Source organism: Lethenteron reissneri, chromosome 24 (genome assembly GCF_015708825.2).
Source record: "Lethenteron reissneri isolate LAM-NWPU_2019-01 chromosome 24, ASM1570882v1, whole genome shotgun sequence".
In the NCBI taxonomy this organism is placed as follows: Eukaryota; Metazoa; Chordata; class Hyperoartia; order Petromyzontiformes; family Petromyzontidae; genus Lethenteron; species Lethenteron reissneri.
In genome coordinates this window covers 16,759,076-16,785,211 of record NC_083802.1, presented here as the reverse complement: position 1 = coordinate 16,785,211, position 26,136 = coordinate 16,759,076, and the positions used below count along the sequence as shown (strand labels likewise).

The following is a 26,136-nucleotide window of genomic DNA, read 5'->3' as shown; positions in this document are numbered from 1 at the left end:
AAAACACATGTACAGCCAAGCAATATAAAATCTTTATTTTTTTATTATTTTTTTGGTAACCAAAACTTTTGGTTTTATTCTTTTACATCCGGCAGTTTGCGTTTGTGTTTCTTTGTAATTAAAATATAACGTTAACACAATGACACCTCCATATATACAATTGAGTGCACGTTTCACACCAGCTTAATGGTAGTTTGGTTCAGAGTGGAAATATTTTCCTAAGCTGGAGCGACAACATTCCGCGTACATTCGGTCAAGGATTGAATGGTGACGAGGAGAAAGGTCACACGATATTGTGCAATTAAACACTTTTTTTAAGGCAGCAGACACAATGGCTTTTTAAATGGAGAATACTTGGCTGTTTGTTGAGCAGAATAAACATCTGTTAAACAATAAAAACAGCCTCAAGGTTTGTTGTCATTGTGTAAAGTATGAAAACATCACACGGCTATAACACCAGGCCCCATACTGTTAGGTGTCACACATCACCTTGGGTAAAACGCAGCACGGCAGTGAGGAGGCTGTTTGTGCATCTCTTGGCTTGAAATGGGAGGACGTCCATCGAGATGGAGCGATACAATCGGCTCATGCGAGGTGTCTATTGCCTTGAAATCTAGGACATCTACGAAGGAGGTTGGAGCAATTAAATCGGTTCGTGTGCAGGTGCCAGGTTGATCATTATACTGCAGGATCGTGGGAGACAGTGGTAGCATAGGGGAGGCCTTCATCCAGCAGTGGATCGACCACGGCCGACAAGGTGACTAGTTGCAGAAAGCACCATAGAGGATTGTTTTTCTTTCCTCCCATGAGCTAATCCTTCTCTCGATCACAAGCCTAGGTTACAATACACACTTTTTAAGCCAACGGCCACTGCCGTTTCATCCGCTGTGTTGAATCAAATATATTAAATAAAAACAATTCCCGCTATTTTTCGATTTAAAGCTTTCGTGACTGCAGGGATTCATCTTCTTGGTTCTTTCGGTAAAGTCACGACTTTACCGAAAGAACCAAGAAGATGAATTCCCGCTATTATTTCACCATTTTTTTTACCATCGGTCCGCATCCGAGACGCTAGCAGCCTAAAGGTGGAAGAAAAAAAAATGACAAATGCCCTCCACAAAGTCCAACGCTTGAAACCGCGCTTGCCACAAGGTCAAGACATCGACAGCTCTCAAGTCTCAACCCAAAACCAACACGACGCCGCATAGTCCAGGGAGAGTGAGCGGCTCAATTCAGTTCCTGAAAAAGTTCCCGGAAACACAGGGAACGAAACATCGGACACCGTGCTGGACAGCACCCGCCGTACAAACCAGAAAACATGGGAGAGCTAAAACCAGGGCTTAATTTCTCATTGAATATTTGCTGGACATGGCCCAATCCCCGCTCCCCTGCCCCCCACTTCCCCTTTGGTTGTGGGGGGGGGGAGATATTTTCTGGCGTTCAGCCACAGACAGCTCCAGTTGAAATTAAGCCCTGGTTAAAATTATAAAACCAAAGCCACCCAACGTCACGCAAATGGGGCGCAGTGCATTGCCGCCACCCATGTGGCATTGACGCATTTCCCTTGTTGAGCCAACCATCGGTGCCAGTAATTGCAGGGTTGGAGGGTTCAATTTCACGCCACTCTTATTAACTCTCCCGACTCGTGCTGCCCCCTGTTTAAGAACCATTCAATCTTCGTAGGTATGTGTGTGTGCGTAGACGCGGGCTTTGCGATGTTGTGCGCAGTAACTTAAAGATAGTATTTTATACGTAAACAGTAATATACGAATCGCCGCAAAAAAAAACGAAAATAAGAATCCTGAACCCTGAGTTAGACTGATAAAAAAAGAATGTTTCCGTCAAATCGTTAAAGTTTTTTTTATTTAAAGCATGACTCGCTGTTTTTATTGAGCGCCCGTCCAACTCGTAGGATAGTGAACACGTGCGTTCATGCGTTCATTGTGCGCGACACGGCGGCGGGGGGAGAAGCAGCAACACAGTTCCAATGCATTCCGATTTCCTTGTGATGCTGCGTTGGCAATTGTGCACAAGAGCACAAACAACAACAAAAAACTTGAACGCATTCGTCGAAGAACGGCATTTGCCTGAAATGTCGCCCATAATATATTATTTTCCGTTCACAGGCAGCGTTATTGACGAATGAGTTGAGCTCTTGTTGTTTGTCCCCGGGGGATTACGAGTGACTTCATTTGCCAAGAGGCCGCGTGCAGCGTGGCGAGACCTTTCGACTTTACGGTGACTACGTGCAGCGGAGAAGGACTCAAACTCTGGTGGACGTTACGTAAAAGGTGCAACGATTCCGGCGACGAATGTGAAATCCTTTAGGCTCGCGGCACACGCATCGAATCACGCATGTGCAAGAATCGCGCATTTTTTTTTCTTACAATCCGTACACCGTTGTATGCAATGCGTTTCCTGCGAGCCTCTGGTCGGTATGGGCACTGGTGCGAGCAATGAAATGGGGGGCAGGGGGAAATGTGCGATCGGTGGGGAGCGGTTCAGTTACACCGCCTGCACACTCGACGGTACACTCGATTGTACGCATGTCCGTCGTTAGATCCACATTATTGGCGGTGCTTTAGCACCAAGAAGCAGAGGTGTGGACTCGAGTCATGTGACTTGGACTCGAGTCAGACTCGAGTCATGAATTTGATGACTTGAGACTCGACTTGGACTTGCATAACAATGACTTTGTCCCACCTCTGCCAAGAAGTGCTGACGAGGAGGGGAAGGGCAGCTGTTTCAGCTACTTAAAAGCACGTTAAAATAATTTACAACCCTCTATCGATATACTGCTGGATGAAAATGTGGACTAACAAACATCCGTCCCTTCCGTACGGGAGAGAGCGTTGGCCCCCTCGCGCACGCGGGTTTTTCTCCGGTTTCCTCCCACGTGTAAAAAACTCATCAACTGGCTCAAGACGTCTGAATATATTAGAGGAGCGCAGAGCTTGGGCAATTGTTGGCGCAGGCTTACCACCTGGCTGCTGCCTCCTCACCTGTCTGTGGTTCCTGCTCGCGCCTCTGAGTCCTTTCCCTCTCTCTCACTTCTAGAGTGAGCGAATGCTGTGCGGCGCGTCACGAGTTAAAATCGGCCTTCTTATCGTATTATTATTACAATAAGACATTTTCCATTTCTCAAGAGGCGCTCCTCGCGCTGCCACCGCCGCCGTCGTCATCGCCGCCCTCGCCGGCCCGGCGTAGCGTGACGGCCGTCGCGCCCTCGGGCAGGGCCTTGATGAGGTTCCACGCGTCGAAACGCGAGAGGCCGCGGACGTCGTGGTCCCCCACGGAGAGGAGGACGTCGCCGGCGTGGACGCCGCTCGCGTCGCCCGCTTGAGACGGCGACGCGGCAGGGCGGGCGGGCGGTGGCGGCGGAGAAACACGGCGGGGGAAACACGACATCGGCATGAGCTGGGACCAGCGGCGTGCGTGCACGTTCGCGGTGGACTGGATAGCAAATGTTGAGCGACTTATTCTTTGGTTCTTTCGGTAAAGAATAATTCCTGCAGTCACGAAAGCTCCAAAGTTAAGTTCAGCGACTTGCTTGTCTTTGTGTATGCAAGAGTGCGAGTGCGTGAGTACGTTTAAGAGTGCATTTGGGTGTGTGTGTGTGTGGCTGTGATTGTGAACGTGCGTAATTGGGTGTGTGCATTCATTCGCACGTGAATTAGTGCATCGGGTGTGTGTGTGCCATATATTCAAGCGTGTGTGTGTGCGCACATGTGGGCCTGCATCAAATTCAGGTGTGTGCACGTTCATGAGCGTACGCGAGTGAGCGAGGGATTCCTCACCGGCGAACACCCGTCTCACGGTGAGTTCCCGGTCCCCGTGGATGGATCCGCGGCCGCCCTCGAGGCTGAAGCCTAGGCCCGCGCCTGTCTTCACGAGCTCCATGGTCACCGTCTCCCCTGGGAACCGGATTCCGATGAGACGCAAAAAAACAACACAAATCGGAGCAATCGGTGATGCGATCGAATCGAGCACGTGCCAGTCAGCGTAGTGATTAGGGGAGCACTGAATAAAGGATAGAAAGGAAAAACAGCAAAAACTAACAGCTCTTATCTCTCACACATCGGCTGTTGCGACGAAATATTATGATTCACGTGTCGTGCACCCTCCTCCACCTGAGTGTGTACGACGCACATTGGCATTTTACTTCGATTATGAATCAGCTCTTGTCTTGTAGCTGCAGACCGAGGCCGAGTGTCACGGGCTGCGTGGCTATTTTCAGGCTTTGCTTAGTGAAAAAAAAAGTCAAATCACGGTCAAGATATTTGTTTTTTTTCCCAGGGTTGTGAGCAGAGCGGGCGGCTCAAAACTCGTGTTGCAATCCGCCGGCTGTCTCCGGTTTGTGGTTTTTCTGATGGCCTCCGTCTCGCCCCTGTCAGTTTTAAATTGCATCAGCGCACGCTGCAAGAGCCTGTCGTGACTCGTGCCGGCTAAATCCTACGAGTCCATTGTGAAACTTTGTTTTCATTCCCGTCGCGTACGCGCTTCTGTTCGCATGAATGAGTCTCGCTTGTACTGAGATTTGGGGAAAACCTTTACGAGTAAAAAAAGAAAATCCGCAGTCAAGCTATCTGCCAAGCACCCGAGTGACATCACCACACTGACGTTTTTAAACATCTGGCAGCAGCTTCACAGTGATGTCAGCGCAGTGCCATTAACGATGCTCTTGGCCATTGCTTTCAAGTCTTTTGTTGCTCATGAATGCAACTGGACACCCGCGTGGAACAGCACGGGACACAGCGACAATGTGTGTTCCTACACGATAAGAGCCAAAAGCGTTTCGGTTTGAAAACGAGTCGCGTTGCAGGCACGCACCATCGCCACCATCCCGGCCCTTTTCCTTGCCATCGTCTCCGGCATCGCCGGCGTTGGCCTCGCCAGCCACGGACACCACCGGCGTCACCACCACCGCCGCCGTTGCCGCGCTATGAGCGCTGCCCACAGCTCCGTCGCCCCGCGTGTCTGCGTGCCGTCCCACGGCCACCGCACCGCCACCAGCGCCACCGCCACTCTTCTGTACGACCACGACGACCTGGCGCGGCACACGAGCCTGGCGCACGGCGTAGAGTGCCTCGTCGTGGCTGGCGCCCTTGAGGGAGCGGCCGTTGATGGAGAGGAGGCGGTCGCCCAGGTGGATCGTTCCCTCCTGGGCCGCCACGCCGCGCGAGAAGACGCGGTGAATCTGCGAGCGCGCGAGAGAGCGAAGGATGGCAATTCGATTTTTTTTTGTTAAGTAGCAAAAATAACGAAATGGAATGAACGTGAATTTTTTAAATATTTTTTATTTGTAGGGTTTAAAAGAACTGCTTTGAAGTTCAAGTGCAGCTTCAAAGGCATCGATATTAAATGAGAGGCACGCTATGAAGATGAGATGTGTGCTGTGAAGAAGGGATATTGCTCACAACGTTGCCTATTATGTAATATGAATTTAAAGGCAGTGTTATTGACGAATGTGTTGAGTGTTTTGTGTGTATGCACACGCAAATAAAATGTATTTATTACTACAATAGCAGATGTGAATTCCTAAAAGAATATTGAAAAAGAGAAAAGGTATTTCCTTAAAAAAATAATACCTTAAATGTTACCCTATTATATTACTTAGGGTGCAGGAATTCCTTTGACACAGCTGAATACAAGAACGGTGGCCAAATCACCCGTAATGCACCAGATTCTTGGCAGATCCCAGAGGCCAAGCCGGGTTTAAAATTCTTGGATGGCCGACCAATAGAGGTTAGCGTATATTATCGCAATGTGCATCCACGTCCGCGCCTCCCGCCATCGCCGACCCACAATGACCGGCATGGTGAAGTATGGTCAAACAACCACTGATTGGTGACACCCTCGTCCAGGTTGACAAAAGGGGGTTGTGCATGTGCCAATCGTTATGTTACCGTGACGACCGCGTTCTCCTGGTCGCGGCCTCCGGCGACGCTGAAGCCGAGGCCCACGCCCTCGTCCTTGTGTAGCACGACCACGCGCACGTCCTCCAGGCCCTGCACGCCGGCGCCGCGCCGATGGATGGGGGGGTCAAAAGGTCTTTGGCCTCGGAAGCGACACTCAAATGTTTGCACGTACGCATGTTGAACTTCTGTCGCACCGTACGTAGCCAAACGTGCTAATCGGAGGTGCCGGGGAAGGATAACAAACTAAACGCAATAAACTGTTTTAAAAAAATGACTTTTCAATCTAGATTTTAGATTTTAAAGTGCATAGCACCGGTGGCTTCCTACTATCGGAAGGAAGAGCATTCCAGACGGCCTCCTGAACCACAGCGGGATGGCCCAGCGGTGCCAGCGGAAATGAAGTGATGATGATTGTTAAGGAAATTAAATCAGGCAGGGTGCGTTGCTAGAAGGGATGCAGGCCTCGGGGGGGTCGAGACGAATGGGGGAGCAGCAGCGGGGTGGGCACCGACCTCGTCCCCGAGCGAGCGCGACTCCTCCACGAGTCGCTCGATCTCGGCTGACGGAAGCAGCGACGCGACGGAAGCCACGGAGAGCGTGGAGCTGCTCGACAGCGAGCGCTCGCGCCCGCCCTCGTCCCGCAGCGCCGACGATGCCGACTCGTTCAGCTCCGCCAGGCTTGGGGGCCAGGGTGGGGGGGGGGGGGGCACCACACGTGCGCACATCTGGCTCAGTTCTGCCGTCACACTCACGACGCTTCCACGCCGCTTTGGGCCCCGCTCGCCTAAAACTCGGTGCTCCCTGGAGGTGGCCGGGTGGTTCAGAGGTCAGAGCGCTGAGCTGGTAAGTCTGTAGTGTCCGCTTCCACGGTTCATTCTCTAACATGACGGGATGCACTGCTATGTTAAGAGTTCTGAATGAAATCTTTGTCTCAGGATGCGATGCCGATAGTGCAATCAGGACACAATTGAGGGGTAAATTATAATAATTGTCATTTATAGCCTTAATAAGTCTCAATACTTATTTTCAGGAGGATTTGAAGCAAAATTTAAATAAGAATATTTTTTAAATAATTATTTTTCATAATAATTATTTTTATTTTGTTTAATTTTTATACCTACGTGACTTTACCGAAAGAACCAAAGAGTTTCAGGAGAATCTTATATCAAGATGTTAGGCCAATTCCATGAATGAGCATTTGACTTGTAGCAGGAAACTGGAGCACCCGGGAAATCAGGAGATATCCATCAAAGTTATGCACAACTCACACTTTTGACCACCTCACCCCAAAGCAAGCTGCTTTGGGAGTTTCTCAAATCCCTAGGGGAACCAACAACCCTCACTCGCCTCCATGGCACGGGTCCACCGACGTTGTGCGTCACCGCGCCACGGTGCCACCGTTCGCCTCACCTGATGGAGAAGCTGCGGTCCAGCTGGCAGTTGTCGCTGTCCGCTGCTGAAATGCTGTCCTCGTCGGACTGCCGACTCGGGGGAGCTGCTGCTCGCGGGGGCTGTGGCGGCAGCGGTAGTTGCAGCTGTGGCGGCAGCGGTAGCTGTAGCTGTGGCGGCAGCGGTAGCTGTGGCGGCAGCGGTGTTTGGAGGAGCTGGCAGAGCCTCGTCCCGCAAAACCTCTACCCGCCAATGAGCGGACCGGGCCGCTGGCGATCGCGGCACCGCTGGCGAGCTCGACGGGATTTCCAGGTCGTCGCTTTTCGACGAGGCGGAGTTCCCAGCGGGCGAGGCATCGTCGCTCGGCCGCTTCACGAGGTGGCCAGACGTCCTCGAGCGGGAGACGGAGTATGAGCTTGCCACGGGATGGTGCTCGGCTCCGGCGGCCGCAGGAGGACTCGTGTCGACGGACGGGCAACTCTCCGCGCTCGCCGTCTGACCCCTGTCGGTAAACGTGTGTCCGTCCGCGGATGAGGTCCTCTCGTGGAAGATCCTCTTGGCCTGTGCCACGTCCTTGCTTTTGCTCGTCATCTGATAAGAATGAACATCCAACGATGTTGACTTAGAGAGCTGCAGGAGGTTTTCCCTCTTCCCGCCGTGAAACGCGACGTCCTTCTCAGCAAAGCTGTTGGCTTGTCCTCGTCCGAGTGACCTGACGGGGACGTACCCGACCACAGACCTCCTGTCCCCCGGTTTCAGCCCGGACAGGGGAGTGTCCTGGATGCCGAAGAGGCTTTCGAAGGAGCAGATCTTCTGGCGGACAGACAAGCCGGTCGGCTTGGTAATTCTCAATCGAGTCCGCCACCCTCGATTTATCTTTTTCTGTGTCAGCCCATTTCACTTTTCGTGGCTGACTATCGGACAGCGCGCTCCTCTCAACGTCACCGGCCATGGGGCTCGCGGTCCATTGCCCCTGTGTCGTTGTACCAGTGCACGGGAGGATCACGATCTTCTCATTGCCTTCAGCAATTGTTGCGTCGCCTCTGGAACTCGGCGGAAAGGCCCGCTCATCCATTTCCGTGGGAACGTCTTCCGCGTCGTCCAGCATCACCGACGTCGCTTTCACCTTCAAGAACTTGGCGGGCGCGGTGCTGCCACTGCCGACACCACTCACTCTCTTGCCCTCCGAAGAAGCTCCGCTAGGAAAGGATCGGCTCGCGACCAGCGGCGATTTGGGCTGGAAGCTCTGGGCTCTCCCCACCGCCGCCGATCTCTGCTTGGACTTCTCGTCGCCCATGCTGGCGGTGCTGAAGGCGCGGAAGGAATCCGCCGTTGGCTTTGTGGCCACCCACTCCTTCGAGTGCCTCCTCGACAAGATCTGCCCGGGCGTCATGGGCTTCACGGGCCTGCACACCACCGCCTCTGGCCGCTCCTCCTGCCGTCGCAATGTTTGTCACTTCAATTGCCCTGTCCTTGTCCAGCGGCTGTTCAGGACCGGAGAGAGTCACAAACGACACCCTGGCCGCCGAGTGAGAGGTGCGTTTATCAGGCTCGGGGTCCGCTCTCGCGGTCGCGGGGCAGGCGGCGCTTCCTGGCAGGCTCGTCGAGGGAGAAGTTTTGGCTATCGGCACGTTGCAGGAGTTGCGCGAGCGGGATCTTGGGTTTCGGGAGCGTTTTGGGAGGACGGTCGGACTTGGCCACGTTGGCAGGACTTTGACCATCGCAGAAGGTGTGATGAACCGCCGTGCAGGCCAGTCCCTGAAGTGCTGGCCTCTCCTGCGGAAGCTCTGGATGTTCCCGATTATTCATCCCTAAGGCTTCTGCCCTGGGGTCACTGAAGTCCAAGCTCGGCGCTGGAGGTGAGTGGGGTCTTATCTTAACGTCTCTGACCTCTCCTTGCACAAAAACGTCGTCCTCCATCTGCCTCGGATTTTCACTCCTCCCCTCGCCTCCGTCCACCGCTCCGCCAGTCACAGCTTGCAGTCCCGGCTCAACAAGCTCATCTCCCTGGCAACGGTCTGCTCGTGGAAGGGACGAGACTTCATTGTCCATGGCAGGAGCCGAGCCCGCGTCGGGCACGCGTCCACCAAGCACCTTGACGTGAGCGGCGTCTTCATCGGCCCCGACATCCGCGGCCTCGCTCCGAGGATCCGAGGCCACGGGCGCTCGCTCGGCCACGACGAACGCCTCCGAGCACGGATCGCCACCGTGCGTCCCGTCGCCTCGTCCTGCGGTCAGCGCCCCTGCCGGGCGTCGCTCCATTCGGCGGGATCCTCCTGCTCGGCGCAGGGTGTGCTCGTCGCAGTCGGCTGGCGCCGCGAGCTTTGCGGGATCGTCCCTCTCCGAGAAACCATCCGCGCGCCGGTCCCGCGCCTCCCGCTCTGTCCCGCGCCGGTCTCCCTCGCGGTCGTAACTTTCTAGCGCGGGGAGGGAAGCGGGGCGCGGTTCTGTCGCACTCCGCTCTCTCGCTTCCTCGTCGCTGCCACTGCCGCCTCCGCTCGTTCCTTCTATCGCTTCCGTGCCGACTTTGCCGACTCCGCCCGCCAGTGGCACCGCGCTTCCCTCTCCCGGGCCGTCACCGCCGCCGCCGCCGTCGCTGCCACCCCTGTCCTCGGACAAGATCTGGTCGAGGACGTCGTCGATGTATGACACGGGGATGTCGCTGTGGTCATCGTTATTGTTGTCGTCGCTGTTGTCATCGTCTCCGCCTTTGCCTTGAGGAGGCGGTACCTCCCCCTCCTCCTCCTCTTGCTGCTTTTCTTGCTGCTCCCCCTCCTCCTCCTCTTGCTGCTTCTCTTGCTGCTCCTCCTCCTCCTGCTGCTGCTTCTCTTGCTGCTCCCCCTCCCCCTCCTCCTCCTGCTGCTGCTTCTGTTGCGGTTCCGCGATCGGCGCTCGCAGTGAGAGCTCCGCTTCCCCTGCCGCTTCCCGTTTCGTTTCGCTGACGAGGGGGCCGGAGTCGGGGTCGGGGTCGCAGCGACGTTGCCGGGCCTCGCCTTGCAGGCACGCCGGGCCCCCCTCCCCCATCGGAGGGGGGTCTGCTGCCATAGTGCCCGAGCTCATGGTGCCTTTCTCTGCTGCTGCTGCTGCCGAATTAAAAAATAAAATTGGTTGATATGATTATTATTGCTACTACTACAGCATTACGATGACTCACGCGTGTTTAGTTTGTTGTCCTTCCCCCGCACCTCTGATTAGCACGGTTGCCTACGTATGGTGGCGAAAAAAGTTCAACATACAAAGTACCAAGAACTCAAACGGATTTTCATTTTACTGATAAATGTGGCTTTTTGTGGGTAAACCCCAGTACTTGTTAGTTACAGCAGAAACAAGTAGGAATATTGTCATGTTGTTAAAATTGTAATGGTTGTGCTCACTGTACATATATGTACACACTCAGTGATGTGAAGACATTATCGTCTGAATATTTAATTTTAGCAGCAACTAATGTAATATAATCGTTGAATTGGCCTGACGTTGTTCGTTCTTTCTGCGCCGATATTCCATTCCATGGTTTTGTTTGGACCTTGGGTCTTAAAGGGCTCCTACTTCTGTACTTAAACTGACCGTCTTTGTTTTCCCGGTGCTCGTACTTATTTACCCACCACGGCACCACTGTTGCGCATTTGGTTTGAGTTGACCAAGCGTTGGTGTGTGACCAATAATACTTAAACCCAAATCTCCCTGCGCAGTGCACTAACCACTTCCCATACCTTCCCACACACACACACATTTGCCATTATTAATCAACTTGCTTATCCGGGAAAGCCTCACTGAGTGGCTCAAGGCTCAACACCCTCCCAACTGACTCCCGCCCGGTTGGCTGCGTACGGTGTGAAAGAAATTCAAGACGAAGACAAAGATCCCCCATACAGCCTCAACAGACCTTTGGGGCAAGCGCTGTTAGCGAGCACCTATGAAGGCCGGCACGGCACACGAGGGGGTGGGTGGCCAGAAAAAAGCCACGACCACCTTTGTCTCTCTAGTGGCGATGTAGAAGACGTTCAACATACATACATACAAGTCGCAAGGATCAGAAGGTGGGGAGACGCGCGTGTCAGTCAGCGTGACTTCTTCACCCAAAAAAAATCTCGTTTATGAGTCTTGTGGCTCTTTTTCAGGAGGGTCCTGCCAAGTTTTTCACAGGAGGGCAAGCGATATTGCCTGCTATGCATATTCCCAATTGAATGATTTAAGAGATACTTTAGCAGCGTCGGCATGTTGGCCTATACCAGGAGGGCTGTAACTTCTCGGACAAGCGAAGCAAACCTCACCGCTACTCCTACTGCTGCTGCCGTTGCTATTGCTATTGCAGCTACTTCTTCTTCTACTGCAGCTGTCGCTTCTACTGCTGTTGTTGCTGCTTCTGCTTTATACTCTCGCTGCTTCTGCTGCTGCTACACCCCCAAGGCCCAGGTGCAGCAGGCAGCAGCAGCAGCAGTGTGAGGAGGGGGTCAACACGAGACCCTGACGCAGGAAGACGATCAATCACACAATTACGCACCCCGGCCGCTGTCAACACAGGCGCTGGATATCCTGGAGCCCCCCACCCACCCACCCACCTCCCCATCTACCCACCCACCACCCCCACCAATCCCTGGCAAATCCACATCCTTCCTGACCGTGGGGTTTAGTTACAGCTCGGGCTGAGCCGGCGGGGGGCGGTGGTTAATGTTCATTATCGGAGCGTGGCGCTGACAAGGGGCGGCTGAGTCGCGTGAAGCGAGAGACACGGAGCCGATCCGGGGTTCGTAATACTAATAATGATGATGATGATATTCATCATAAACATAACGTGGATTTGTATCGCGACCTAACACTCCAAGCGGCTCTAGATATTGTACAGGAACAACCGTTTACGTCAAACGACGCGGAATGAACTTTCCACGGCCACCTTGCACAGCACATTGCAGGAAAAGATAAAAACATTCATTTCGGTAAAAAAAATAGTTTGATCGAATGTGATAACCGAATCACACCATCTGACTGGTAGTATAATTTCTCGCCAAATATGTTCCCGATAGGTTGTAATAGGTGACACGGCTAGGAGTGGCAGCCACAGGCCAGAGGGACAGTGCATACTGGTTGTGGTATGCTGGGTAGGAAAGGTGGAGGAGGAGGAGCTGGTGGAGGAAAAGATGACAATTTAGGAGGATGATGAGGACGAGGTGAAGTGTACAGAGTATGATTATGAATGATAAAGGGGTTTTATTTTGCGGTTGGATCGCGGACAGATAAACGTGTTTCGTTAAACACGCCACCGCCTGACAACAGCCAGTTGGCAAGGTTTCGCCACGCCAACGAAACATGCTCATAATTAGTTGCTAGTTCAGCACAACGGGGTGTTGGAGAATAAACCCACAACATTTACAATTCGGGTTCCGATGTTTCGCTGGTGATTACAACCAGCTTCATCGGGCGACAGTCAGAATTGTGAAGTCCTCTTGATCTAACCCCCCCCCCTTAAAAAAACCCCTTTATCTTGGATAATATTGGTGATGAAAGCCTACGTGTTAAACTGTGACTATGGAGACGATGATTAGAATGACAATGATAATGCGAATGAGCTGTGCACGTATGTACTCTCAACCTCTTTCGCACCGTACGTAGCTAACCGTGCTCATCGGAGATGCATACCGTGTCAACCCATACGGTTGACACCGTAGTCTTGTACAGGGAAATTGAGTTCAGGTCAATTCAGGAGTTTTAATATGGAGATGAAAAATGTCTATTTGTTTGTGTTTCTCCCTTGTGATGGGACTTTGCAGGATGAACGTTGAGCTTTATAAGGGCACGGGGTGACCGATACGGTCTGAATTGGTCTGTAATAAGGTGGGGGGCACTGCTGATAAGGGTTTGACAGGCGTGGAGATGCGGGGGAAGGACAACAAGGCGGGACTATGGCGAAGTTGATGAGGATGATGAGGAGGAGGAGGATCAAGACGAGGATAGGAGTGAGGAGCAGGAGGGCGAGGAGGAAGAGGGGGATGAGAATGAGGAGGGCGAGGAGGAGGAGGGTGAGGGGGATGAAGAGGCGAGGTGGATGAGGAGGGCGAGGGGGAGGAGGAGGACGAGGTAGATGAGGAGGAGGGCGAGGAGGAGGCGGACCCACCTGGGAGTGAGCGCGTGGCGTCTCGCCGCAGCACCATGCGCAAGGACAGCGGCAGGTTGCAGAAGAGGCGGCAGGCCTCGTCGGGCTCCAGCAGCGACAGGGTCACGCCGTTCACGCACAGCACCTCGTCGCCGCAGCACAGGCGGGCGCCCACCTCCTGCGGACACGCGCAGGCCTCAATAGCTCGTCTCGTCCCCCCCCCCCCCGTGGTCGTCGCTTAAGGCCGAGTCGACCTAGGCGAGGCCCAGGGTAGTGTGTGAACGCACACGTTACGCGCACGCACATAGTAATAATAATAATAGTTCAATTTGTAACACGCGCAAATTTGCAGACGTAGTGGCCGCAACTCAGAGGCGCGGAGCCAAGCTCAGAGTCGCTCGAAAGCTCATGATTGTAGAGGTGAGTTTGTAAGTGTCTCTTGAAGGAGGCGATTGAGGTGATGCTGCGAATGTGCAGAGGGATAGCGTTCCAGAATGTTGGGGCTGCCACCAAGAAGCGGCACATAGACATGACCATCCTGGATCTTGGTATCAAGAGGCAGAGTTACACTCGCGTAGGAGTGCGGGACGGGTCTTCGTTGAGGGATGAGGTGCCCTTCGAGAGGTACCTGACACAAGTTCGGATGTCACTGGCCACTGACGCTAGCCGGGGCCCGGAGTCGAACACAGGTCGCTGGGGTCGTCGAACAGGAATCGAACCACCGCACGGCCGCACGCATTTCAGTGAACCTGCAGCTTTTTTCTGGATGTGTTCATACAAAGATCCTCCCTTCCCGTATAGCCTCAACAGACTGTTGAGGTAGGTTCCGTTAAGCGGGCACCTACGAAGGCAGGCACAGCGCACGACCACGTTTGCCTACCACCCAGTGCCGATGTTTACGCACAGCACCAGGTACTCATTTAAGGCGTAGTCGACCTAGGTGAGGGCCAAGACCCGTTCGAAACTTCACAACTTTTGGCCGTGAGCGGGAATCGAACTCGGGTGGCTGGGTTCGTTGCGCAGTGCACTAACCACGACACTGTAGGTCAACCGCTGCAGACTACACTGGGATGATTGAAGATGATGGTGGTGGTGGTGGTGGTCACGACGATGAGGATATCAATGACGACACGGAGTCGACACACGGGAGTCGCACAACTTGGACCGCTGCTGCGCCACCAAATGAACTTAAACACCTGGCTGAAGCATCTGTATATGCTCACGCAGTACGCACACTCTTTACGTAACATTTCCTTTCCCCCCCCCAAAAAAAATATAGATGATCACCGATTTGCTCCTTGCTCGCTTACCCACGTGCAGAGTTTACAAAAATCTTAACCCCGCAGTATCGCACGCAACGCAACGCCGCGTCCGTGTCAACTCGCAGTCACGCATCTGATGAGGACGGACGTAAGAGACGTCAGGACGGACGGGCAGACAGACACACGGATGTACGGACAGACAGACGCACGGATGTATGGACGGACGCACGGGCGGACGGACGTACGGATGTACGGACAGACGAACGGACGCACAGAGGGACCTTGAGAAAGTGAACCGGGCTGACCCCCACACTCCCGCCGCCGCTGCCTCCTCCTCGGCCCTCCCTACCTCGGCTCCCTCGACAGCGCAAGGCGACGGTCTATCAGAGCCCGCGAGCCCTCACCGCGTCGTCGCACACCCGCACCTTTAAACAAGCGGGCTCCACTTCACCGTGCCGACGTTGGGGCGGACGAATGCGTTAAAACGCAGCGTCCCAGGGGGGTGGGGGCAAAGCCTCGGAGGAGGGCACCTTGGGCAGAAGTTGAGGGCGGCGAGGGCGGGTGGCAGCAGGAGTTTACTCGGCAGGAACCAAATGTGTCGGCGGTGATAAGGAACACCTGGGCTTCCAATGGAAACGAAAAAAACCCCAAACCCCACGAATGTTTCCTGGAACGGGCGATATCTCTACTGAACCTCGTGCTCGCGGGCGCTCGCCTATCCGGTCGCTTTTCTACGACATCAACAAGAGCCCGTGGAAATTACGTAAAATCGATACGATTCGTTTAGAAGAACCTACAAAGTCGTAAGAAACGCTACGTTTCTCACGGAGGAGCCGTCGATGCTTATGCTTTCGTTTTTTCTTAAATTAGAATTTAAAAAAATGTGTGAGCAAAGTGTTGCTTAACGTGCGTTTATAAAACGCACCAACACATATTAGGGATATTGGAGGTAACACATACACGTACCATAATTTTAAGATCACCGCAGCTTCATAATGGGAGGAAAAATGTATTCACTGCAAAATCCTGTCCTGCCTATGCCCAGTGTCAGGTGAACGGTGGTCCGGGCACCGCACCACGAACCCGGCCACGGCTCATGTGAGGGCGGATAACAAAGTGCGAGGACCCCTAGCGTGGACAACGTGTCCCTCGAAGGGCTCTCCGCCGCAGTCCTGCGATATCTCCTCCAGTGGGCCGTTCGCACACAGACACGTGTGACGCTCTGCTCGGCTAGAAATCCAAATGGACTAAGATTTGCCAAAACAGGGAATCGTAGAGGAGTTCCGTTGCTTCCCGTCGCTACCGGACATTGCACAAAGAGAGAGCCGGCACGAACGCGTCAGCTCACCCGCTCGGCCACTCCGCCGCGCTTGAGCTCCTTGATGTAGACGCGCATGGGCGCCGGCTTGATCTCCAGGTCCAGGCCGAACGTCTCCGACTCCCGCCTCGAGATCTGCACCACCTGCAGGTCGTACGACCCGGGCCGCCCGCCCCGGGGACCCCCCTCGCCGTCGCCGTTCACGACGGAGCGCGCTGGGCCGGGTCTCGAGGGCCGGTCATAGCCCGCGGCCCCCTCCCCCGCGCGCCGGCAGGCCGGGTCGCCGCCGACGAGAGCGGGGGGCGCACCGTCGTCGCGTCCTCTGGAAGGCGGGACGGACACCGTTGGATTCCTGGCGTCGGCACGGATGTCCGACCCCACGCGGTTGGTCAGATCCGCAGCGCCGGATAGATTGCGAAGTTCGCTTTCGCGGTGGATATGAATAGCAGAATCGGTCCACGTCACAGAGTCCGGAAGTTCGCCGTCCAGGCCTTGTGATGACGACACGTCCGCGCGTGGCACGGCCACGCCACGTTCTCCGGAACGACCGGTCCGACCCGAGCCGTCACCGTGTGAAGCATCGTCCGCTCCCTCCACTCCAGCAGAGCGGGAGGCCTCACTAGGAGCCGCCTCCGTAGTGACGGGTTCCGTGTCCCCCAAGTCCGAACCCTCCGACCTTGCAGCTTCGACTGCAGAGGTGTCGGCCGATCCACCCTTCGCCTGGGACTTGGCTGTGGTTCTGTTTGTTGGCGACTGTGTCTGGCATGAGATGATCTGCTGCTGCTGTTGCTGCTGCTGCTGTGGACACTCTACGCTCAGCATGCTCTTGACGCGCATCACCGCCTTGTGCTCCAGCTTGGGCGATCGCTTGAAATCGATTTGTCCGCCGGCGGCGCAACTCACCTCTCCGTCGCTCCACGGGTCCGCGTGTCGGCCCACGGTCAACCCGCTACCCCCGCCGCCGCTGCCGCCGCCGCAAGTGTCCGCAGCGCCCCCCGCGTAGTCAAAGTACGTGGTGGCGGTGGTGCCGCGGATGGGCACAAACGGCGAGTCGCCGCCGCGCTCCCTGCCCACGCCGGGCCCGTCCTCCGACTCGAGCGAGCTGCCGTGCAGCGAGCTGGGCACGTCGCTGCTGGCGGCGCGCGCGTTGCCGCCGTAGCAGAAGAAGTCGCTGTCCTGGCTCTCGTCGTCCACCTCCACCGACGAGGTGGCGATGACGATGCCCGAGTTGGCCAGCTCCCGCTTGACCGCCGACGATTGCGACGAGGACGACGACGAGAACACGGCCACCGCCGCTGCCGCCGCGGAAAGGGCAGAGGACGACGGAGACGGCGCTTGCGAAGGGCCGTCGGCGGCCGCGTCGGTCACGGGGCGATCGGCGGCCCTCCCTCGCCGGGCCGCCCGGCACGCGCGGAAGCTGCCGCCCCTCCCCGCCGGGCCCCGTCCCTCCTGCGCCGGTCGCCCGCCGCCGCCTTCCTCGTCGCTCAGGCCGTCGTCCTCGTAGCGCAAGACACGCCGCTGCCGCAGCAGGGGGCTGCGCGACGCCTGAGGGCTGTCCGGCGGCACCGCCTGCTTTGCCACCTCCACCTGCCGGTTGCGGACGAGCGGCGGCGCCGCGGCGGCGGCGGAGGTGCCGGTGGCGGCGGCGGCGCTCGGCGTTCGCTCGGATGGAGGTGAACTCCTCGCTGGCTCCGGCGAGGCCTCGCGCGCTGTCGAAGAGTGGTTGCTGGCGTCCGTGGGGCCCCTGGCGGTGCGGGCGTCTTGTTTCGACGGCGGCTGGGGCCCGTGCAACTGTTTAGGGATTCACGCGTCAAAGAGGTGTTTGTTTCGTGGGGGGGGGGGGGAGGGGGGGTTGGGGGGAGGGGGCGGGAAGCGCACTCCGGAGTTATGGCGAGTCGCACGATTGTAGCGGTGGCGTTGCGTTAGGCTTCACGGGCGCGATGTCACGGTGGCTTTGCTGGTGCCGTGACGACACGCCTGGCTCTTATTTAGCGTCTTTACTGTCAGTCACGCAGCTGAAGGCCCCTGTGCATGGTCCTTTAATCGATGCCCTATAGGGAACTGGATTAGCTTCCCTTGACACTCGGCAAGATATTAATGGAATAATATTTGCTCTTATACACATGATATTATTGCCCTCACCAACCCTCATGAACTCTCACCAACCCTCACCAATCCTCACCAACCTTCACCAACCCTCGTAAACCCTCACCAATCCTCACCAACCCTCACCAACCCTAATCAACCCGCGCGGACCAGCATGGAGAAGTACAGTCCAATCACCACCACGACCCGCACGGTGTGGGGAGGCCCTCATTCAGCAGTGGATTGACAAAAGAGCCGCGCACGTACATATGCATGTACGTTCAACTCCTTTCGCACCGTACGTAGCCAACCATGCTAAGCTGTAGGTGCGGTGCGGGGAGCATGCACGCGTCACACAATCATCATTATCAAATTCCCTTCGCTCAAATCTGACCCGAACAGAATTATACAGCAGAGGACAGGCATAGGAACACAATCGTCAACTTTTGAGACAGATATCGTTTTCAGAACGTGCATCCACATTGTCAAGGCAGATTTTTTTCCGCAACACGTCGAAGCACCCAGACACATCCGGTGGAACCCTCCCCACCTGCTGCTGTAGCTCCTGCTGTAGTTGCTGCTGCAACTGCTGCTGCAGCCGTTGTTGCTGCTGCTGTTGCTGCTGCTGCCGCCGCTGCTGTTGCAACGTCGCCTCCTCTGCCCGAGTGGAGGCGGGCTGCGGACGTCTCTCGTGCCGGGCGTCGCGACCCGAATGCCTCTCCCACTTGGTGTCCCGGCCGGCGTGTCCCCTGCCTGCGAGGTAGAGAGATGCGTGGGGTGGGGTGGGGGGGCTCACGAACGCTCGGGGAACAGTCGCACGCTCTAAGAACGTCCGGGGAACAGTCGCACGCTCCGAGCGATGCCCGTGGCGGCCGCGCACGTTAACGTTGGCCGTTTCCGCCGTGGCCGGGAACAGTTCCATCTGAATAAATAAGAACACTTAATCATCGCAGAACTCACCTCTTTAGCTCCGCACTTTGTTTTCTTCAAAATGAATATATACGCTGTCCTTCCAACACCCCCCGCACCTCCGATTATCACGATTGGGGACGTACGGTGCGAAAGAAATTCAACATACGTACCGAGTATTTACTCGCGAAGATAAGAAGACGTTGGATAGAAGAAGCTGCTTGTAAACAATTGCGAGAAGGGGAAACGCGGCCTCGACTGGAGGCAGCCGAGGCGGGACCGGATTGCGATCTGAACGAGCGCCGATGCCGGCAGAGAGAGCGGGCGAGTGAGGGGGGAGGAGAGCTTGTGAAACGAACGTCACGCAACTTGCCTTGCGACCTTCGCAATGAAATAAATATCCCGACACAGGAAGCCGTGCGGCTCATAATGCCTCTCTCCGAATTACACACGTGTTGGCCATGTTTGCACAATCCGATAAGCGCCTCGTCAGTGTGTTTTTTGCCCCCCCCCAACGTCTGTCTTGATTTTTATTTTAAGCTTCCGCAGCTCATTCCGTGTGTAACTGTCAGCAGTAGAAAGGTCGAAACCGAGACGGAATGAGGAACATCTGTCAACACGTGTCTCTGTCCCTTTTTTTCTCTTCTTCCAGTTTTGGTATTCCCCACCCCCCCCCCCCCCCACACAATTTGTGTTTGCCCCGGATTTCTCGCACGGCAGCGTAACCCCACCGCGTGCTGGAGAACGGCCCGCGGGAGCGGAGGTCACAGAGCTACTTCTGGGAGACAGGCTTCGAGCGACCTCTGGTCCACACATAGGAGGGCAGTACTTGCCCACCCGACCTCACAGCAGGAATTTTCATGATGCAGTCATCGGTGACCAGGCCGTGGCTAGACGTGCACTAGAATTGAGAACCAGGTTTGATCGCGGGTGGCTGAGACCGGGATCCAAACCCCTGGATCTCAGCGGTGCCGGCTCAACGATTTGACATTTCAGTCACCCGGCCACCGCAGGCTGCGTCCCTTTCCGCAGGCCACCGTTTTATTTTTTTGTCGATTGGTAAAAGGTTAAAAGGTCAAGGCGCAGCCCTGCAATTGCTCAATCGCGCCACCGCTGGTGGAAGCCCCCCCCCCTAGCGGAGGCTATAGAAAGCCCCCCTCTAAAAGGTTATTTGACCTACTCTTCCATCGCGACACAATTTGCGCCAACATTATAAACAACGCTACCGCGTTCAACTCACAGAGCTCACGTCGAAAGTTCACATCGGTGGTTGTTCGACTATAAGTATGTTGAACTTCTCTTGCACCGTACGTAGCCAATCGTGCTCATAGGCGCTGCAACCGACCAGGTCGGCGGCTCTCTCGGCCATCGACCTTTTGTTGTTCTTCCGCCGGCACCTACGATGAGCACGGTTGGCTATGTACGGTGGCGAAAGAAGTTCGACATCCAAAACGTCGCCACGCCAGCCCTGCATCCATCCCTCTCCGGCGCAGTGCCATTGACGGCACGCATTGCGTTGGGTGTTCTTTGCGCTTCATTCGCCAACCGTACGTCGCGTGGTTGGCCTACGGGCGGTGGGCGAAGGGAGTCCAATGCGCAAAGCACGTGCGCACGTGCACCTGCAAAACCACCATCGTGCCCGTTGGCTCGGCCACGGTAGCCAAACGACAGAGTCAATGAATAGGGTGGTGGGGGGGAGGGACTCTCTCTGTGGCGTCAAGGGGCGGCGATTGCCAGCGGACGCATCGCGCCCCTCCCTCTCGCAGGAAACAGATGCGACGAGGGGGGGGGGGGTGTTATGATGAAGGTCGTAATTCAAACCGGCCCGCCCACTCCGTTTCCCCAATGTCCCCTCGTGACCCCCCCCCGCCTGCCCACCCCACCCGCGCGCGGCGACGCAGGGGACGTTTTGCGGAAGAGGATCAACGACGAGGCCAGGGGTGGGACCCGCAGACGACGGGGGAGGGGGCGGGGGTGGGTTGTGTTGGGGCCACCAGCACCACCACCACCACACACAAGTTGTTATTACGACTGTCATTCCTGCTGTGGCGACCGTATTTGTCCATGGTGTGTGTATTTGGTCGCCACAGATGTACTGCACAGCTCATTGGATTCCATCCAGAGTCAAGAAATATTCTCGATTCTGATATTTCGCGACGCCGGTCAGTGCGGGTTGGTGAGAGCGTGGAACACAGAGGGCACGCCACCTGCAATGGATGTTGCTGCACTTACCCTCGGCAGCCCACAGTGTGGCTCTGGGGCACAAACACATGCGTAGAAACCACCCCCCCCCCCCCCCCCCCATAAAATCATCGTGAAATGGACTCAGACTTTCATGGATCGAATCCGGTAAAAATGCGAGGTGTTGGGGAAGGCGCGAGGGTTTGTCGAGCGTGCGGGCGACAACTGCGAGGCTGGCGAGCGACTGGCGCAGCGCGTGCGCTCCCACGCTCCCCGCCAGCCCCTCCCGGCGCTCCCCCGCGCCTCGCCGCTTCCCCTCGCACACCCACGGTTTCCTGGCTGCGCGTGGGGGACACGGGAAGGCGTGCGTTGTGGGGGGGGGGGGGGGGCCGAGGAAGAAGGGGAGAGGTGAGGAAGGGAGGGGCGGTGGCACCTGCGGCCTCGTGGCCTTGAGCAGCAGCCGGCGACGCACGGCCTCCATGCGGCGAGTCAGCCGCTCCCAGCGGCGCGGTTTGCACGTGGGGCGTGAGGAGTGTAATGGGGGGCTCCCCTGCTCAATTTACACCCCCCTCCCTCCCTGCCTGCCTTGTCTTCTTCATAGCCAGGCGTCTAGGGCCCTCCTGCCCGTGGGCTCCGGTGCAGGGCACCACAGTGGCGAGGTTGTTAACTACCTCGCCTGGTGTGCGGGAGGTCGTGGGTTCGATCTCGACCCTGACGACGCCTGCTGTATATTACGATTTTGCATGTTCTCTCTCTCTCTGTGGTCGTGTTGATTGTTCTCCGGTTCCTCCGTTTTTTCCCTCCACGTTTAGAATCAAAGTGCATTCAGAGTAATTGGCTGCAAGAAATGTCCACGTGATAAGCCACTTCGTTGAGCTATTGTTTGTGGCCAGGTCGCATCTGAAAAAGAGCTACACAGCTCAGTGGGCCTTACCTGGTAAAATAAAATAAAATAGTTTTGTTTTAGATGAGCCTGGACTTGAGCAGGGGGCAGGGAGTCGGCAACACGGGCAGCTGGGGGTAGGGAGGGAGTCGCAGGCTACGGGGGGGGGGGGGGGGGCAGCAACAGAGGAGGATGAACCTCGACCGGGAACGCCGAGTCACGCACCGTGCGACGATGCCGACGGTGCCAGCGGCGGCGGCGGCGTCGAGGGCGGCGGCACCGCTCCCCGCGTGGACGGCGGGGCGGGCGAGCCGTGCCCCGCGTTGCCGTGAGCGCCGGAGCCGACGTGAGGATGGGGAGCAGCAGGAGGAGCAGCAGGATGATGAGCTGGAGGGGGAGGAGGAGTGCCAGGGATGTCCGGTCTGTCCAGGGCGGCCGGGTGTGCGGGCGCCTCGGCCGGGAAATACTGGGAGAGCTCTGCCTCCGAGCTCACGGATCCTTGCTGCGTGTGTGCGCGTGTGGGGAGCGGTGGAGCAGCGGTTAGCGCACTGAGCTCCGAACACTGCGACCCGCGTTTGATTCCCGCTCAAGGCCAATGCCAGCGACGAATATCTGAACCGGTGCTGGGCCTCCCTTAGGTCGACTTAGCCTCACATTAGTACCTAGTGCGGTGTGTAAACATCGCCACGAGGGAGACAAAGGCGGCCGGGCGTTATGTTGGCCACCCAGCCTCTCATGTGCCGTGTCGGCCTTCATAGTTGCTCGCTAACAGCACTTGCCCTAACAGTCTATTAAGGCTATACGGGGGATCTTTGTTTTGTTTGCACGTGCGCATAAGTGTGACAAGTGGAGAGCGGTGGCGTAGTGGTTAGTACGCTGCGATATCACCCGCTCATGGTGTAACACCAGCGGCGTTTATCTGAACCGGTCCTGGGCCTCCCAAGGTCAACTCAGCCTTAAATTAGTAGCTGGTGCTGTGCTTGCCAACATAGGAAACGTCCCACCCACCTGCACCGGTTCTCTGTGAAATCTAAATGGGCACGGTTCCCAATGGCAGCCCACCTTGGGGTGTGGGACAAACTTCCAGACCAGCGAAATGAAAAGCTACCAGATTGATCAGTTTTGTCGGCTGCGATTGACGAAAACCCCTAATCTAACATCAGTGCCGGACTCAGCTAGTGCGGGGCCTGTAGCATATATTATAAAGAGGCCCTAAATAAAAAAAACATATACATCAAAATATTTTTTACTTGCATAGTAAAGTAATTGTATTTTTTTATTTGCTATACAGCCAGCTAATACGACAAATCGCTAACCTTAAACATCCAGTCGTTCATAAAAGTTGAAGGCAGTATAGTACTATAGTAATAGAGCAAGCGCAGAATCACTGAATCGGAATTGATAGCTTTAAAGCATTTAGCGTGGGTCCCTTGAAAGTGCGGGGCCCGCAGCTACTACATATGTAGCTACTACATATGTAGCTACTTGTGCTATTAGGATCATCCGGCACTGTCTAACACCAAGGCTTACAATCTCTGCATTGCTGCATACCCAGCTTCCCCCCACGCCCCCCCCACACCCATCGCCCGGCTCCACCCAGGGCAGTCTGGCTGGAAGGGGGGGAGGGTGGGGGCGGTGCGTGGTGGGGGGGACGGGGTAGGAGGAGGAGGGGGGGAAGGGCTCGACCCACCCGGCTCATGGGCTCGAGGAAGCGCCGCATCGTCCAGCTGAGTGCGGAGGTCGCGTTCTCGACCTGGCGGGGTCGCGTGGACGGGGAGGGGCCCGGGGAGGGTGCCGGGCTCTTGGGGGGCAGTGCTGGGGGAACGACGCGGGCGCGGAGACACGCGGGCACGTGAACGGCACGGACGTGCGGGCGCGTGGCGGGAGGGAACGGACGCACAGAGCCGTGAATACGCGTGGACACACGCACGGACACACCGATAGACGGAGAGATGAACGCACAGACGTTTCATTACATGGACACGCGTATTGGTGCGTCAAAGGTCTGCACACGTGGATGCGAGAATGCTCTGCTGTGCCGCCATCTCCCGATCATCTCACGGCCCAAGTCTAAAACACCACCTGCTAGCTCCCAGGCAGTCGCCCATCCGAGTGCTAGCCACCCTCCAGACCAACTGCTGTGATGCGATGGCCAACGAGGAGGTGATACAGAGGTGACGAAGTTGTTAAACTTAAACTATATCGTTTTTTCATTTGACCAGATAGCTCGTCTGCAGTAAACGACCTGGCTGTCGCAAGTGATGACTCAACGAAATGGGTTCATCTTCACGTGGAAATGTAGAGCAGCCAAATACTCGAAACGCGTCATGTTGAATATGAATGTGGAGGGAACAACTGGAGGACCCGGAGAAAAATGCACGTGACCACGGGGAGAGAGACCACGCAAACTCCAAACATAGAGGGATCGACCCCACGACCTCCTGTATACGAGGCGAGGTAGTTAACATCTCGCCACCGTGGCGCCCTTACCGGCGGTGATGCCGCCAGGGGCCGGCGAGGAATCTTTGCTCGTGGCGCTGCGTGGGTTTGGCCTCGCGATCGCCTCGTCCATCTCCTGCTCCGAGACCTGCAGCGGAACGAGCACGGAGTGAACGGTGGGCAGTGGGGCCACGATCCGCGCGGCTGCCGCCGGCCGATGTGCACCGGGGATACGGTGGTCTCGTGTTTCGGGCGGGAACGCTTTTGAATAAAGCGCATCCATTCATGGTGTTTGTTGTCGCGTGTGTTTGTCCGAGTGAGTCGGAGTGGGTAAGTGAGCGAGCGAGTGGACGAGCATGAGAGTGAACGAGCGAGCTGCGATGTCTGTGAGCGAGCCAGCGATTAATGGGCTTGTGAGTCAGTGAGCGGGTGAGCAAGGGAGTGAGTGAGCTACTAAGCCTTTGAGCGAATGAGTGAATTAATTGTGAGTGAGCGAACGAGCGAGTGAGCAAACGCGTGAGTGAGTGAATAACTGTATGAGTGGGAGAATAATTTAGTGGGTGGACGGGTGAGTAAGTGAAAGATTTATGCTTTAAGAAAGAACCATTGCCCGAATTTTTTTCCCTTTAAAGGCCACAGTGTTATTGACGAACGTGCCGAGTTTTTGTTCTACATCTTTTCTTCGTGCACCAATGCCGCCAGCGAAAAGCGAACGAGCGTGCGTCGAGGTGGGCGCGTGCGTGGGCCACTGGCACCTTGGGGTCCGGGTGGCGGCTGATGATGAGGCTCACGGGACCGGGGCCGCACTCGCTGAGGGCCGCGTAGGCCTCGCTGAGGGCCGCGTGCCGGAGGCTCACCGAGTCCACCTCGAGCAGCTGGTCTCCCCGGCTGCACCGCGACGGCACGCAGGAGCAGCAGCAGCAGCAACAACGACGACATCAAGTCACATCGCGGCTACGGGCAATGGCGTCTACGTACGTGTGCGTGTATGTATGTTGAACTTCTTTCGCGCCGTACGTGGCCGACCGTGCTAATCGGAGGTGCGTGGGAAGGACAACAAACTCTGAGGACGCTTTGACAAAAATGAAGACACTGCAGGAGCGCAAATGGGAGTTGGGGGAGCGCGGTGATCAATTTATTGCTGGATGGAGGCCTCCTCAATCTTTATTAATAAAAAAATAAGTTAAAGACTCTTTCCTCTTCCATTATTTAGATTCCCCCTCATCACCCCTCTTGTGTTTATTAAAATAAAAAAACGGCCAACTTTGCGATATTCCCACCGCAGACTTTGTAGTTACGGACGCGTACGACCTGTAACTTCAGAAGTGTGCCACGGGTTGAACACGTGAATACACACGGAAAAATGCATTCACAGACAATGCAAAGGGAAGGAAATATACGAAATGGCGAAATCAGGAATGAGACTGCCTTGCTTCTGACGGTCAAACGCCTCCGTCCTCAACAGCTTCAACACACGGTGCGATTCCAGTCTGCCGCTCCAGCGTGAAGTGAATGGGGCAAAGTGAATCGCAGGAGACTGCGCGCTGCGTCGTTGACGAACGGCGATCGAGACGAGGCCACCGCGGGGTTCGTCCGCGCCGGGGCGGTCGTCAAACCAAAATAACAAGAAGAGGCATTTATTTTTCGAAATCGGTAAAAAAAAA

At 56.0% G+C, this 26,136-nt stretch overlaps 1 protein-coding gene across 1 annotated transcript in view; it reads right to left on the bottom strand.

The window, feature by feature from the left end:
* Positions 1–77: 77 nt before the first annotated feature.
* Positions 78–26,136, bottom strand: part of LOC133346351 (uncharacterized) — a 93,379-nt gene continuing 67,320 nt past the window's right edge. The window contains exons 15-30 of the mRNA XM_061557847.1: positions 25,228–25,360; positions 24,524–24,620; positions 23,724–23,848; positions 22,259–22,535; positions 18,611–18,813; positions 16,006–17,766; positions 13,417–13,573; positions 8,859–10,390; positions 8,314–8,742; positions 7,593–8,120; positions 7,329–7,549; positions 6,431–6,596; positions 5,907–6,008; positions 4,831–5,197; positions 3,798–3,914; positions 78–3,338 (exon numbers count right to left, since the gene is read on the bottom strand). Of these exons, the coding sequence (XP_061413831.1) occupies positions 3,142–3,338; positions 3,798–3,914; positions 4,831–5,197; positions 5,907–6,008; positions 6,431–6,596; positions 7,329–7,549; positions 7,593–8,120; positions 8,314–8,742; positions 8,859–10,390; positions 13,417–13,573; positions 16,006–17,766; positions 18,611–18,813; positions 22,259–22,535; positions 23,724–23,848; positions 24,524–24,620; positions 25,228–25,360 (6,412 nt within the window). The 3' untranslated portion in view covers positions 78–3,141. The remainder of the gene's footprint in view (positions 3,339–3,797; positions 3,915–4,830; positions 5,198–5,906; positions 6,009–6,430; positions 6,597–7,328; positions 7,550–7,592; positions 8,121–8,313; positions 8,743–8,858; positions 10,391–13,416; positions 13,574–16,005; positions 17,767–18,610; positions 18,814–22,258; positions 22,536–23,723; positions 23,849–24,523; positions 24,621–25,227; positions 25,361–26,136) is intronic.